Source organism: Gopherus evgoodei, chromosome 10 (assembly GCF_007399415.2).
Source record: "Gopherus evgoodei ecotype Sinaloan lineage chromosome 10, rGopEvg1_v1.p, whole genome shotgun sequence".
Classification (NCBI taxonomy): domain Eukaryota; kingdom Metazoa; phylum Chordata; order Testudines; family Testudinidae; genus Gopherus; species Gopherus evgoodei.
This window is the reverse complement of record NC_044331.1, coordinates 8,312,393-8,328,273: the sequence shown is the minus strand read 5'-3', so window position 1 is coordinate 8,328,273 and position 15,881 is coordinate 8,312,393. Positions and strand designations below refer to the sequence as shown.

The following is a 15,881-nucleotide window of genomic DNA, read 5'->3' as shown; positions in this document are numbered from 1 at the left end:
TTAAGACAGCAAAGCTGCCATTGTCTCAACTAGGACAGGCTTGGGCTTGAAGTGAGACTCAGATAATACAGTAGATGCACGTGGGACTTGGGGAATCTAGGTATCCTAATAGTCAGGAGTTTTGTTTTGTTTTTGTTTAATTCTTCTTTTTCTGTCTCTCTTTGGAATATTCTGCAAACCAAAAAGCCTCCCCAGAAGACGTGAGTGTACAGGTTTGGGGAAGGAGGGTTGCATGAGTAAAGGGAGGTTGTTTGGTGCACCAGGAAAGTGAGGGAATTCCAAACAAAGGCAGTATCCAGGAAAGCATGAAGTTGAAGGCAGGAGAAGGATCTGAAGGGGGGAGTGAGCCAGGGGACAGGGATATAGGGCAATTCCCCATCCATCTAATGAGGAGGGTGCTGCCTTTCCTGTGGGATATAGACATTGCTGCTGCGATCTATGCTATTGTCACCTTGAGAGTAGAGGGCTTCAATGCAAATGGGTTTTTGGAGGTGTGACTGTGAGTAGCCTGAGGCTGACTTACTGTTCTTGGCAAGTGGCAACTGTCCCTGCATAAACCAAATTGAGGAGATAATTGGTAAAGGACTGGATGATTAACCTGTTAACCCTGTGATTCAGCTGAGGACAGGGAGGAGAGGGGAAGGCCAGAAAAGTGAGGTCTCTTGCCCTGGACCTAAGAAGAAGACAAAAGCCATATGTGGGAGAGAAGGACTTGTATAGAACACTGGAAATAAAGCACTTGCTGTCAAACTTTGCAGCAGGGTGCATGAGGGCTCCTTGTAGAAAGGAACAGAGGGTGAAGGGCCCCCCGCCCCACACACACCTTGTGACACAAGCCCTTATGGTTAAGATTTTAGTTTTGACTTAAAGGCATGAAGAGAGAGACAGCCTCCCTGGGCCGTGCAGTCATGCAGGTACCCAAACTGGATCTTCAGGGTTTGAAATAGGAGCTGCCAACAGGGCCTTCTCCAGAACTCTGCCTGCCCTGACTTGATCCAAAATAGCCCCAGTCAATATGCTTGCAGGCATCTTTTGAGAGATGAGTCTCAAAGCTCATTGCATCTCAGACCTGCTGGGAAGGGATGGCTGGGCTGAGGATATGACACCTGTGCCAAGTGCTGAGGTTGTCGATCCTATGTTCTTTTGTTGGGATGAATGTAACTTTTCAACATTGCCAAAGCTCTTTGCCTACCCTGCAGCACCCAACCAAGGTGGAAGCTGACCCTATTCCAAAGACAGTGGCTAAACTTTTAATGGGGGGTTGGTCCCTGGTTGCTCTGAAAAGACCAGAGAGACCTAGCTCAGGGGCTCTGGTGCCTAGCCAATGGGCTGCATGTTGCTTTTGGACCTCTGCGCTTTTATTAATAGGTTAATTTGCTATCAAATCCTCCCCCCCCCCTTGTATCTCACAAGGAGGAACCAGCGGCTGTGGCCATGCAGCTGCCCTCCCCAGAGGACACTTTAAAAGCACCCCCGCTGCTTAGTGAGACACTTACAATCCCCCTCATTGTCTGAGCCCGGCCCTCATTCCTAGGGCCACGGCTTGGCCCAGCTGCTGCGGCGGCCGGAGCAGGGGGAGCCGAGCGGCGAGCCCCCGGGGGAAGCTGTACCTGCCCAGCCGCGCGGTGCCAGGGGAGGGAGGGGGCGTGGCCTGGGCGGCGAGCGGAGCCAATGGGCGCCCCCGGCCGGGAGCCCTTAAAGGCCGCGCCGCCCGGCTGTCAGCCGCAGAGGCAGGCGGAGCGCGGCGCTGGCTCCGCGATGGCTGCGCTGAACGGCGCGGTGGAGAACGGGCAGCCGGACAAGAAGCTGCCCGCGCTGCCTCGGCCCGTGGGGAACCTGCAGATCCGGCACACCAAGGTGAGCCGGGCACCGTGCACCTGCCGCCGCCCGGGCTGGGGCTGGGGCTGGGGCGAAGCCTGCCACCCGTTATCCGCGCTGCGCTGCTCTCTGCTCTGCTCAGCCGGAGGTGCCCATGGCCTGGCTGGCAGGAGCCCCGCGCTGGCCCGTCCCCAGATAGCAGCGTGTCCCGCAGCAGCAGCGCGACCTGGAAAAGGGGACCCCCCTTGCTCCCCGGAGGGGACCCCCACCCGCTTAAATCCAGTTGGGTGGGGAAATTACCGCTCTCTGAACAGCCCCCCTCGGGAGACTATTTATTCTCTCCAGGAGTCAGGGTGCCTGGCTGGAACCGATCCATAGGTTGTGACCAATCTGGTCAGCAGCCAACAGTGATTTAAAACAACCCTAGATGTCCAAATCAATGTACGGTGACTTTAAAGTAATACAGCTCCGACGCAGAATGCGCTGGGGCCTGATCCTGCATCCCCTCAATCCGGATTGGATTCCGCGGGGAGCTAGGTGCTTCGGGAACGCAGGGTCTGACCTCTCAGGCAGGAAACTTCGTTTTGTGCACCTCTTTATTGTGTTATGTCAACAACAATATTCAAGAGTAAATGGGAAAATTGGGTCATTTCCTCCTCAAAACCTGAGTTTGCGAAAACTTTTCCCGCTTTGTTATAATTCTTCTGTGTTTGTTTGGGGTCCTGCTCCTATAGAAAAGCGTTGCACTTTCCATTGTCGCAGGATACATCTGTCTAGTACTTTTAATTAACTGCAGATCTCCCGCCTCCCCCCCCCCCCCGTCTGCTGTGATAGAGGCTCAGTTAAATCCTTACTGATCATGCAGTGTTTTGTTTATACTTTTTTTAGCTTGATGTTCCACAACCGCAGTCTGTTCTCTTGTATTTTAAGAGACTGGAAGTTTATTGTAGTATTGGTAGCAAGTGGAGAAAGGTGTCAGTTCTAGGAGTGATACAAAAAAGTGCATGTCAGTGGACTTATCCTGCCTAGGCAGACACGTCAACTGCAGGAAATCAAGTGAAATTGATGGGGTGGGAGGGTGTTTCCCTCCCAAAATTTATGATTTAGCAATTTCTGCTACAAGTTGAAGGTGTCATAATTTTCCCCTTCTGCATATTAGACTCACTTCAGCACCAAATAAAGGTGCATCTGTGTATTCCTGTCCAGGGTTTTGCTATCCAAGAAAATGTTTTTTGTACTGAGTATGGACATGTCATCCTGGGTCACTAACAGGGTGATGCCATGTTCCCAAATTATTATGTTGGGTTTACAACAGCCAGTTCTCCAAGATATGGAGCACTTCTTGGGAACTGAGAGGACTCAGCAGAAGTCAGATCTGGATAGAGTGAAGCTGTGAGGAGGATAAAAAGAACTTCCTTTAAAGCAGGGTTTTTTTTTCTGTGAATTCAGTCCTGTTCCCATTGTGGATACTGGGGGGGGGGGGTTGCATTGGCTTCATTGATGGCAGGACCAGACCCTATATTTATGGTATAGAAAAAGGAATTGGGGAATCAATGATGCAAGGTTCAGAGTGACTTCAGCTTCTATCACAGGCACCAGAAGTGAAGGATGCTTCTTAATGTTTAGGATCAGACCCAACATTGCTGGTTGCGCTGATCTTACCCCTCTCAAAATGTCTGATTTTACACTTGAAAAAAGCTCCTGGTATCCTTGCTAAGGTCAGGGCTTCAGTGTAAAAACACACAACCAAAAGTCCAGTCAGCTCTTATGCGATCAACAGCGCTTCCCTTTAAAACGCCTTGGTTATCCCAAGCCACTGAAATGTAAAACTTCCAAAGCCCTTGTTAGAAGACTCCTGGTTTTCCTACTTTGTTCTTGATATTCAAGACGTCTGCTCATTGCTAGTTTCTAAGGCACAGAGTTAAGAGTCATTGCAGACCTCAACATCTCTTTTAGGAATTGTCACATTGTGGTAAATAACCCCCTATGTTGTATTCACCAGTATCCTAACACACAGGTTCCGGTAGTGGAGGGACTCCTTAGATTTATGCTGTGCTATTGACATATGACCTTTACTTTGCTAATTTCAACTATGCAGCTGGACTAAACTGGCTAGTAGGGTTAATTTAATATAAAATAATTCATGCTTCCTACGTTATATAAGAGAGAGCATTATAATTTGTCCCTCAGCTGCAAGAGGACAAATAAAGTTGAACTGCATTAATTTCTGAAGTTGAATGTTGATCCAGGTACACACCGAAGGAACCAAATTTGATTAGCCATTTATTAATTTGTCAGCAGATAAACCTTCTTAAACCAGTTTTCCCTACATTGCTTTTTAAAAGCTGAGCTTTCTGCTAACCTGAAACTTGCATCTTCTGCTGCTGGTTTCAGAGTGGTGTAATGTTACTTTGGACAGACGTTTATTAACTTCACTGGCGGTTGCGTGTGAGATGGATGTGGAGAATAGGACCCCTAAAGGTGTCTACACAATCAAATAGACTGTCTCAAAAGTGAAAAATGTTAGAGTACAAGTTCTGCTTCTGATTTGATGCTCAGAACACATCATCTGATGAGGAAAATTATGGGCAATATTAAGCTTAGAATGATGATAAATACACATCTATGGGGGTATTCTGCAAACTCTATTGACTTGTCCCAGACGTTTGCAGCTGTCTCCAAATAGCAGTCATCCCTCTAAAGTGTGAATCTTCTTTTCAGTTCTTCTAGTTATTGGATTGGGGAAATTGTTTCAAGATCAAGTCTTGCATTGATCAGCATGATGCTTTTATGAAGCAGTGATCGCTCACAAATGATCTTTCTATAACATCTCTAGAGATGAAGATGAAAGAGAGTGCAGTGATGATCCGTGTAATACATGCAGAGTGACTTCTTATGGAAGACTCAAGCTTAGTTGTATGAAGCTGAAAAAAATCTTGGCGATTCTGTCCGTCGCCTTGAATCCGCCATTCGCTAGAGTGATTTCATCCTTTCTCCAGCTCCCTCATCCATAATTAATGCTAACACATAGATGCAGCAAAATGGTGCCCCGTTCGTTAGTAGCTGTAAACATTCCATTGTTGTTTCATGGGCTTCCCTTCCTGTATCTCTCAAGTTTGCAGTGAAATGTTCCTCATTTTAGATCCAAATTTGCCTTTGTCTTCCATAAACCTGCTTATTCTTACCATTTTAAAATGTTTGCATCCAAAGTGCTGGATTATAATTTGTGAGCTCCAGGCTACTTAAAATTTCCTATGCGCAAAACTTTCTTTTTGATGTTGTCACACTGAATTTTGTAATCATGACACCTCTGTTCCCGCCCGCCCCCCCGCCAAAAAAAGTGAAAATCATCCAGGATAGGTAGATCTAAAAATCAACTTTCCGACGAGTTTGCCCTTAGGCAGCTTTGGAGAAGCATTCAGAGAAAAATATTTATTATGATACTGATGTTAAGGAGTAATTATGCTTTGAAATGGGCAGGAAAAGAAACTCATGGGATCCAATTCAATGGGAGTTTTGAGTGTGCGAAGACTGCAGGTTTGGTTGGGTTTTTTATTTTTCTTTTTCATTGGGGGACAGAATTCTAGCATGAGCTGATGTGCCAATAGACTTGTACATTGCACTGGAAAGGTGAAACACTTTTTTCTTCAAATAAAATAATTTACTAGCTTGCAAAGATTAACCAGGGCTCATTCTCTAAAGACTGTGTTTAAACTCCTTTTATTTACAAAGAATCATTAATAAAAGCATCATCAGATAGTGTCAAGCTGGGTCAGAATAGTGCAAATGCATGTTGAATCAATCAATTATGAACTGTGCATAGATACTAGTATATATTAAATATCAAAATTTTAATCATTTAAAAAGTATTTGAATGCATTTTTAGTTATATAACATTGGGACTCTATTTGTCCTCGCTATAGAAAGGCCATATTTTGAAAGAATAATTATTTTTTTTAATTTGCATTTAAGAATAAATTGCCATAGACAAAACTTTTCCAATTGATATTGACGGAGACAAAAGACGGCAAAGTGCTAGGGGCATTTGTGAGTAAGGACTCCTTGGGTGAGGTAGCATGGCAAGATTGGGTCCATACTGCACATTCACTGGTGGTAAATACTAATGGAGAAATCACTCGTGAGTAGCCCAAAATAAGAAACATTAGCAGCATATACCCAACATCTATAATGTTCGTGCTTTGTGCAGCAGAAGGAGCTATAGTGCTTGAAATATGTAGATTTCTCTTGGTGTCTGCTTGCCATGCCCAAGGATATGGGTTTGAAATAAACCCTGGCTGTTTCACAAGTCAAATTAGATGAATTACACTGTGTAGACCTGATCCTGCATTCTTTGGTCAATCAAAACTGACTTCACTGGATCTTTATGTATGTGTACTTCCCTTGATTTGGTTTAACTGCCAATTAACAACAGAAACAGCCGTTAACGTTAGGGCCTAATCCTGCAAAGGTGCTAAATGCTCTTGACTCCCTTTGGCCTCAGTGGGTTCTCCACCCATTCCAGGATCAGGCTCATAGAGAGAGATACTTGAGCCTCCAGATGGTACATGTGTGTTTGCTATTTTTTTTCTTTTTGACCCCTGTTAGATATTTATTAACAACGAATGGCACGAATCCATGAGTGGAAAGACGTTTCCCACATATAATCCCTCAACGGCTGAGAAAATCTGTGATGTAGAGGAAGGTGATAAGGTAAGTTTCTCTGAGCTACAGATCAGGAAAGCGTTCTGGGTACATTTTTGTTTTTGCTACAAAATGTGATTGGCCCAGCTGCAGGTTTAAAGCCTGTGGTAGCTAAACATTTTGTTATGCTTGTTCAAATGGATTAGAGAGAATCAGTTATGTCCCACTCTGCTAGAATCATGAGAGTTGCTTCTTTGCTAGGGATAGTGATTACTGTAACGATTTTAACCGAATTTTTAGGTGCGATCCCACGTATTGTCTGCAAGGTTTAGAAGTGATTTGATTAAACAACTATTGCCCCATTGCAGCCCCTTTTTTGGTCACTTTTTTGATGTATTTCAGCCCCCCGCCCCAAGCTTGCAAATGCTTTACACACCTGCTTAGCTTTACACACATAAGCAGGCTTAGTGATTTCAGTGGGTTTACTCACATGTGTAAAATGAAGCCTTTGCAGGGTTGGGGACAGAGATTGAGACCAAAGAAGGAATGCACATTTATTTTTAAAGATCCTCTTAGGGACACTTTTTAAAAACAAACCACCTTGGACTCTGGTCCCTTCTCTGCGGATATGCATCAGTCCCATTAACAGGTGATCAGTCAAACCAAAGGATGAACGGGAGTGCTCAATATTTGATAGAAGTATCAAGAACTCCATAGTCTATGCCTTGTGCTCAGGGCCGGGTTAACCATTAAGCTAATAAGGGTATAGCCTTAGGCCCTCCTATTTTTTAGGCCCTACTGGTCTGGCAGGGGGCACAGCCAGGGCCAGGTGTGTGTGTGGGGAGAATGAGCTTGCTCATGTAGCAGCCCCCTGTGGCTTGGAAGGCGCTCAGCTGGCAGCCTGCTGCATCTCCCCATGCTGCAGGAACACACTGCCAGGTATCTGGTTAACACTGGTGACCGGACACTAAAAACCCAGTTACTACAGGAACTTGTGCCAGCCGTGGGTGTAGTTTGAGCAGGCATTGGGGAATGTTGCAGTGTTCATCCCCATGCAGATGAGCACTCCACTAGCTAGGAGGGAGGAAACCTAAGCAAAGGACAGCATAGCATCCCTCGTGCTACCTCTTACTCAGAAGTATCTGTTTGAAGAATTGAGTGTCAAAAGAGTAGAATAAACTTGTTACACATTTACATATTATTTATGTAAAATTATGTGGAGAAATGTTTGATGCCTTCATAATTTTTTTTGCAATATGTCATTCATACTTGGGCTCTTCCCTCCTGTTAGCCTTAGGCCCCTCAGAACCGTAATCCCGCCCTGCTTGGGCACACAAACCTCTGACTAGAGTTAGTGGCACTAGTAGACCTGCCTTCTACCCATACCACAACTCCTCATAAACGTGGGCCTTGTGGACATGTGGTAGGAGGAAGGATAGGTCCAAGAACTTGCCTTTTTCCATCTGATGACTGGAAGGCTCTCCTGTCACCGTTGTTAGTGGTGGGGCCTCACCCTCATGTTGTGGAACGAAGTCCCCTCCTTATCAGCAGTGGGATGGGGAATGTTTTAAGCACAGTGAGTATCATCACCTCTGTGGTCAAGCTACACACCCTGGCTCTAGGACAAGAAAACCGTTGTGCCAAATGTTCTTTATTAAAAGAATGCCTCTACCCATCCCAATGACATTCCCATGGACCATAGTGCTATAACAGGGTTGCCACTTCTGCAGTGCAAAAAACCAAAATGTTTCAGTACACTGAGCACCTTTCCAGATTTCCCAGGCTACCTGCAGTAAAAGGAATGATCCTGGGAAAACCTGGGCAGGTGGCCACCCTAGCTATATTTGGCAATGGGGTGGGGTCTGTGACTCTGCCCTAGAGAAGAGGGCAAGCCTAGGTAGTGGCTCATAACCTGCTTATTACAGCCACATCCAGGGAGAAGGACCCCTTGGAATAAGCAGCAGTCTTCATGCCCGTGATGTCCAGAAGACTCAGACTGTCCATGCACAATGCAACAGTGGAGGCAATTGTAAAGTGGCCAGATAATATCATGGAATTATATAGATTAATTTTATATAGGACATAATTGCGTCTAATTATAATTACTGTATAAACTCTGGGGTGAGGCTAATCCTGAGGTAACTTTTACTAGGCAGAGACCATGGCCGTGCTATAGTTATGTGAGCTAAGTGCCTCCTCAAGTAGTTGTTAGGTGGGTATTTCAGGCCTGCTTTTCATGCCTCTGTTAAAGAGAACTGTTGAGCAAAACAAAGAAGGCAACCTCATGTCTCGCCTACAGAGAGAGCTCTCATTACTCAGTTCTCTCCCAGGTGCCAGGGAGAGATTTTAACTTCTAGCTCGTGGGACTGTCATTGGAAAACTTCCTTCTCTGGGCTCTCCTGAGAGAGAAACTCTATGGCTTCTGTGGAAGTTCTGCGAGTTTCTGTGGCTATCTGGTGGGCAGGCTAATCTCTCTATGGGGGTCAAATGCACGATATTTTGGGTACGTCTACACTGCATTGTAAAAGACCTGTGGCCTGGCCATGTCTGGCTTGGTTTGGCTGACTCAGGCTTGGGTTTGGGTTCTGAAACTCAGTGCTGTGGGGGGGTGTTTATTGCCGTTTAGCTGTACCCAGAGTCTCTCCTTGCACCCCCTAAATCCTACATGCAGACACTTCTGCTGTGTGTGGGGGGTGGGAAGGGGGCGGCAGACAAGGCTGGGGTTGGGGCTGAGTGAGTTTAAAAAAAATTGGGTTCAGGGCCCCAAACAGGCCAAACTGGGTGTATTCACCTGAGTTTTGCTTTGGGTCTGTTAGTACCTAAAAATCCAACTCGGAGGTTAGTGGTTGCAAATCCACATGGCCTGGAACCAAAGTGTCTTGTGCAAACTGAACCCCCTGAGATGAACACAGCCGCAGTTTAATTCTCACATCCTAGATTTCCGGGTGTTTCATGCAGGCAGACTTAGGTTCGTTAATGAAGACTGCTGTGGAGCTGTGCTCTGGGGTATTCTCGGTGGGGCAGCTTGAGGAAACAGGAGCTCTGCAGCTGTGGTGGCCAAAACTCTTGTAGGAGGCTGCGAGTTCTGTCACTACAGAAGCTGCTGTGTGGCCCCACTTGCCCCCCCGGCAGCCCTGACTGAGTGTCTGCCTCAGTCTGGATATTTTTTGGGATGTTTCAGGGGAAATGATTCAGTCATTTATGAGAGAGAGATTAGAGGGGAGAATACATGTTAACAAAATTCGTCAAGCTGCTTCATTGAAAAGCGCTAGGGCCTCCGTGCTTTGAAACAGGGACTTGACATTTGACAGGTGGTGGTGGGGTCACCTTGGTTTCAGGCATGTGCCTGTTGCGGTTCCTGTGGAGATGCCCAAATTTGACTTAGATGGGTAAGTCTTTAAACACTTGTTTGCACATGCTCAGTGGAGACTTTGCAGAATTCCCTGGTGATTCCGTCTGCACTGGGCATGCTCTATCCCCTCTCTTCACCTACATCACCTGCTAACCGTAGTGCATGTGTGCTATCCTCACAGAGCCTGGAGCTGACCAGGACTTTCTTTGCCATTGCTCCTCTGGGCTGCTGTGGCACTGGCTCAGGAACGAGTAGTCAGGAGACTGTCTTCCTTATGGACTCAATGTTCTACCTCCTGGCGCCCTGGCAGGGAGGAGGAAGAAGGGGCCTGACTCAAATGCAGAGGTGATGAACTGGACTTGTGAGTTTGAGTAGGGGACACGGGGGAAAGTGGGTTAGATGGGACAAGAGCCATAAGGGTCCTGTGGAAAAAGTAGTCTGTGGTGATGTAATTAGAGACTATCACAGTCGCATACACACAAGGGGGCTGAATTAAGGTTTCACAGGCAACTTTAATTCTAGCATTTCCTAACCTTTAGCATTTGATTCTGCAACCCTAACACTCTTGAGGTAGTTTTTGTGTGTGCAATACTAAATAAATCCCACACAGACTGAAACTCTGTGAATTGTTAGGTCTTATGTGTCCCTCTTTTGTCCCTGGCACCTTGACAGCTATGACTCTGTCCTTATGTCATGCATGGTGCCTACGGATTGCAACATCTGTGTAGTGTAGCGCACCATTCTGACCCCTTTTATGCCTAGTCATCACAGAGTGGATTAAGAATGGAATTTCAGCCCTACCTAAGAGATTCCTTGTCTTTGCTGGTTTGAACTCAGACACTTAATGTGAGGGGTGGCTGAGTTTCCACTGAGGTATTTTGGGGAAGTTCTTCGGCTTGCATACATAATGACTATACAAAACACCAAACCATGTATGGTATCTGGGAGTGCAATGAGTAGGAATGAACATAACTAACCACAGAGTCGCCCACATGTCCAGTTTTGGAGAACAGTCGTGGTCCGCAGTAATGCTGTGTTCTGTAAGATTGCTCCTAGCGTGACTTCTGGAAAGGGCTGGATTGTTAGTAATGATGATGATCTCAGTGGAAAATTGCAAAGCTGATGAGGGCGAAGTCACTTCTTTTGTGATGCTAGCATATGGGTAGTTTAATGCAGGAAGGGGGCCTTTCCCCAACCATGGTCCCATGAAAGGAAATAAACAGGATCTCAGGAGCCCAAGAGGATGTGGTCTGCAGATTAGGGAGCACATCTAGCCTTGCAGCTGGCTAGCAAGTATGTGGCAATCAGTACCCAACAGTAGGGAGGGACACATGCTGCTCCCACTCAGAGAAGCACTAATGGCCATCCCACCACCTAGACGACTTCTGCTTTGGCTTGCAGGACTCCTTTTGCAGAGGCTGTACCAGGCAGCATCTCTGTTCTTTCTTCCTACACTAACCAGGGCAGGACTAGCCTTAAAATACTCCGCTCCTGAGTCTCAGCCATCCTCTGTGGAGAGGTAGTCATGCTATTCAGAAGGGATGTTTGCTGTTTTAAAGGAACAACCCAGTTTTAGTAACAGTTTGAATGTTCAGTAATATATTGCATATCAATTAGCTTGTCTCTCCTACTTGGGAGTGCAGTGTGAAAGCAGCTAGGGTTCTGTACTGAATTAGCCCCCGTCTCTCCCATTTTGTGCATTGGTGCCTTTCTGCTGGATGAGGCAAATACATACTTGGGTCTAGATTTGTGACTTTAAGCACTACTCCAGTGTTAGCTCATGGAGCATCATGCCACAGATAGTGTGACTAGGAGCGCTGGGTGAGTGAACAAACCAGCCGTGATTGATATCCCAGTAAAGCTCCCAGTTCCATGCACACCTGGAGTTTGACTCAACTCCCATTGAAGCAAATGGAAATATTCCCATTGATGTCAGTAGGAGTTGGATGAAGCCTCAGATGTGCATGGGCCCTGTGATCACAAGCCTGTCCATTGCTGTGCAAGGCTGGTGGGAAGGCTCTTTGTGCTGCATGCCTGCCCTCCCATGTGTGCACTCGCAGAGCTAGGGGCAATCCTGGTAACTTCATTTCCCACAACCTAGCCAGAGCACTGCCTCGTGCCTCACCTGTGCCAACTGTCTTCCATATCGCGATGATAAACAACACTTTTTAAAGGGAATGTGTTTAAACCTGACACCTTCATTATGTTTTGTGTCCTGCCTGATTTACAATTTAAAATATTTCTTTCAGGCGTGGCTTGTAAATCCTAATTTCAGCATGAAATTGGGGATGACTTAAAAGTGGGGAGGCTTGACTGTGGTTTCTGCTCTGATTAGCAGGTGCCAAATGAATTGTTTCAGATTAAACTGATTAGGTCAAATTGTGCTCTGTATGTTGCCTGTGTGAATTCAGGGTAACTCTAGATAGCTGGTAACTCCAGAGCCCTGCTACTGTCTGTTTAATGCATCCACCCAGTTACAGTGTGCATTCACTCTGACACCCCCCGCTCCCACATACACTTCATCTCGCAGACATCTGCCATAATAGTGGAGATAAAAATAGCCTGGGATGACTAAGGTAACTGGGTGCCCAAGTGCACTAGCTTCCTAACAGACAGTAGCATAGCCAATGCCCTTCTGACAAGGGTAGGGTTCTGTTTTCAACTGCTTATAGACTGATCAAAATACCATGTAACCCTTTGCAGACCTGGAAACAGGTGTGCCTGTAACAGGGTGGCTTGCCTTTTCAGAGCTAGAGGCATGGGACCGACCCACCCTAGTTACTAAGGAGGTACATCTGAACTCTGATTCCCCTGTAACAGCCAGCAGCAGGATGCCACAGAGAGGAGGATGCCCAGGGAGATCAGAGGCTGTTGGGAACAAGTAGGCTCCAGCAGAGAAACTTGAGGTGATACTACAGGCGAAAGAGGCCTGGGAGTGAAGGGTTAAATGGATGGACATGTGGTAGGACTGAAGAACTTTAGTGTGTGTGTGTGTGTGTGTGTGTGTGTGTGTGTGTGTGTGTGAGAGAATCTTCCTAATGTATTTTCTACTACATTCATCCGTTTAAGTGGGCTGTAGCCCACGAAAGCTTATGCTCACATCAGTTTGTTAGCCTCTAAGGTGCCACAAGTATTCCTGTTTTTATTTTGAATGTTTTTGTTCATTTAATACAACAGGACCAAGAATGGCTGTGAATGGACAAGAGGATTGGGCAGTGGGGGCGGGGAAAATGTTTGCAGAACTACCCTGAGGTTGGGGTGGAGGGCATATGGGAAGCACCTTGCCCAAGGACCTTAAATAACCATGGGATTTGGCTGTGAGTGGTTTGTTGTTGCTTTGCTTTGTGTATAAACCTTCCGGTGTAATTAATCACTGGTTGTGTTTTTCTGTAGCACTCTTTAGTGACCCACTCCTCCCTTGAAAGTGTCTGTCCTTAGTAAAGGTGTCATTTCTTGTTTGTCTGGCATTAAATCTGTGCAGGGATAGGTCTATCTTGTTGTGGTCTCCCATACTAGAGGATTCTGTAGTTTCACAGAGTTAGATTAATCCTGGAGAAAAAGACACGATGTATTCTAGACGATGTTGCACAGGGTGGAATTCCTTACACTGCTGCTTGTCTTTGGATGTTTTATGGATACTTGGGGTGAAATCCTGGCTCCACTGAAGTCATCAGCATAACTCTCATTGTCTTCAGTCAGGCCCGGATTTCACCCTGGCTGAAAAGTATCAGTGTACATTTAGAGGGGAAAATTGCTGGGGCATATCTTGACCAGATTAAATGCATAAGGTGTAGGTAGGGACACTTCACTCATGTGAGTAATCCACAGCAATGTCTTGTGTGAGTAAATGTAGCAGCCAATGTTACAACAAAAAACATATCAATCGTCATGGGCCCCTATCCCCAGCTGGAAATTGACTTCAGTGGAGCTATGCTGATTTACATCAACTGAGCGTTAGGGCCAAAGCATTGAGCCAAAAACACTAACAGCCCTCCATAAAGGGGGGCACTTGGTTCTTCTGAAAACGCTGTCTAGGATCTAAGTGAATTTTGTGAATTAAAACTGTTATTGACACGTTTGATTATGGATTTACAAGGAAAATTGGGATTGTCTAGTGGGGTCTGTGAGCTGTAACTATTCCCTGGGCTAAAGTCATCATAATATCCATACTCTGAATATATCTTCTTTCCCACATCTTTGTTTTAAAAATATTGATCCATCCAGATTTGGCTTGTGAATGCACCAGGCCCAGTCCTGCTGCCGCTGAGGTCAATGAAAGTCTTGCCTGTTGTCCACTAGGAGCCAGACTGGGCATATTTTTCACTCTTGCCAACGAAGTATTTAGAGAAGAAAATATAGGAACTTGAAAATATGTATAAAATGTATATATATTTTTAATCCTGTCAGCGAAGCCTGGTCTAATTCCATAAACTTCACGACTCACCCTTAAAGATCTTAACTCTGCAAAATTTGAATTTAGGTTCCTATCCGGCAAGGTCAAATCCTACTAGAGTCTGAAACCGCTTGGAATCTTGCAAGATCTGACCTATGTTCAGCGGCAAAACAGGAGACTCTTAGCAGATGATTCAATATTACAGTAGGCAGGCTCTGCAAGACACAGCATAGGAACCAACCTGCCTGCTAGCTGTTCATAGCACTATGCAATTTTGTCTCTCTAACCTGAATATTGTGTGTGTTTTGGTTGCTTTAGCCCGACGTAGATAAGGCAGTAGAGGCAGCGAAAGCAGCATTCCAGAGAGGATCTCTATGGAGACAAATGGATGCCTTAAGCAGAGGAAGGCTCCTCCACAAACTAGCTGATCTCATCGAGCGAGACAGAGTCATTTTGGCGGTAAGTGAAACATGTTGGGGGAGTGATAATAAACTAGAATTGACTGACTGACTAATTCTGTCCCTCTGGCTGCCCTGGAGATCTGGGGCTGGTTGTAGCTTGTGTTTAGTTTATTTGAAAGGGGAATCCCATCTGCAGGGAGGCTTTCATTTCCCGAGCTCCCAGCTTGGTTTAGTAACATTTGGATAGAGGGACTTTAATATTATTATTAAAGTCACTGATTTTGAGAGAGCTGTTTAAGGGCATCTCTGCCTCATTAAAGGGAAAAATTCCAAATCCAGCATTCTTTTCAGTGCTTTGGATGAGGTCACCCTAGACCTTAGCTTTGCAGGTGAAGCCTACTTCCCTCTTCAAACCTGAATAGTGCTTTGCGCTCCCTTCCCCCCCATGCCCACACACCATGAGAGGGTAAAGCCCCTGTCTGACTGCTGACTTGGAAAAACTGCCTCTCCTCCCCTGTTTGATCTCCATGTCCCACGCAATGGGAGGCTAGGAAACTTTTTTCCAAGTCAATGAGCTTGAGTCGTCAGGGAACGACCGCGGCAAAGCCTCACCTTCTTAACTCCTTTCTTTTTGCCACTGGGCTGGTTTGTTTACCCTCCCCTACCCTGTCTGGTCTTGTACACTTGGTGAAATACAGTTGATGGGTGTCTAGCTTGCCCGTTCCAGCTTGGGGGGTAGGAGGACAAAGGATGCTCAACACTTAATGCTGCTTATACTCACTCTGCAAGGAACTCTGATTTAAACTACTAGGTGTTATTTGCTAAACAATTTTTTTTTCTTTTTTAAAAAGAGATTGAGCAGTGGAGCCACATAAGCATTGTCTTCGGGAATGCCTCTGAGGCGATTGTTCAGCAGTCTAGTGCAATTCGGCAAAGCACATAACTTTAGACAGGTGCTTAAGTGACATTGACTTCAACAGGGCAACTGACTTGTTTTAGACTAGGCTGGGCAAAACTGAGGCCGACGTGAGTAAAGGCTGCAGGATGGGGCCATCAGGGCCTGCATCCACAGAGTGGATTCATGGGAGGTGGTGGCACCCATGAGTGGTCATATTCATCCTTGGCTAATTGCATTGGTGCTGGGGTGAATTCAACTCTGATTTAAGAGAGTTTAGGGCATGCATTGGAGATGTCCATGTCGTGTGTTAGCTTTGAGTTACTCTTGTTAACTTCAAGTAAGGATATTGGTATTTATTTATTTAACGTTCTTACCTAT

The 15,881-nt window shown here is 45.9% G+C and overlaps 1 protein-coding gene across 1 annotated transcript in view; it reads left to right on the top strand.

Moving 5' to 3' along the window:
- The first annotated feature begins 1,740 nt into the window (after window positions 1–1,740).
- The window catches only part of ALDH1A3 (aldehyde dehydrogenase 1 family member A3), a 49,663-nt gene continuing 35,522 nt past the window's right edge, over window positions 1,741–15,881 (top strand). The window contains exons 1-3 of the mRNA XM_030578738.1: window positions 1,741–1,857; window positions 6,424–6,528; window positions 14,523–14,663. Of these exons, the coding sequence (XP_030434598.1) occupies window positions 1,759–1,857; window positions 6,424–6,528; window positions 14,523–14,663 (345 nt within the window). The 5' untranslated portion in view covers window positions 1,741–1,758. The remainder of the gene's footprint in view (window positions 1,858–6,423; window positions 6,529–14,522; window positions 14,664–15,881) is intronic.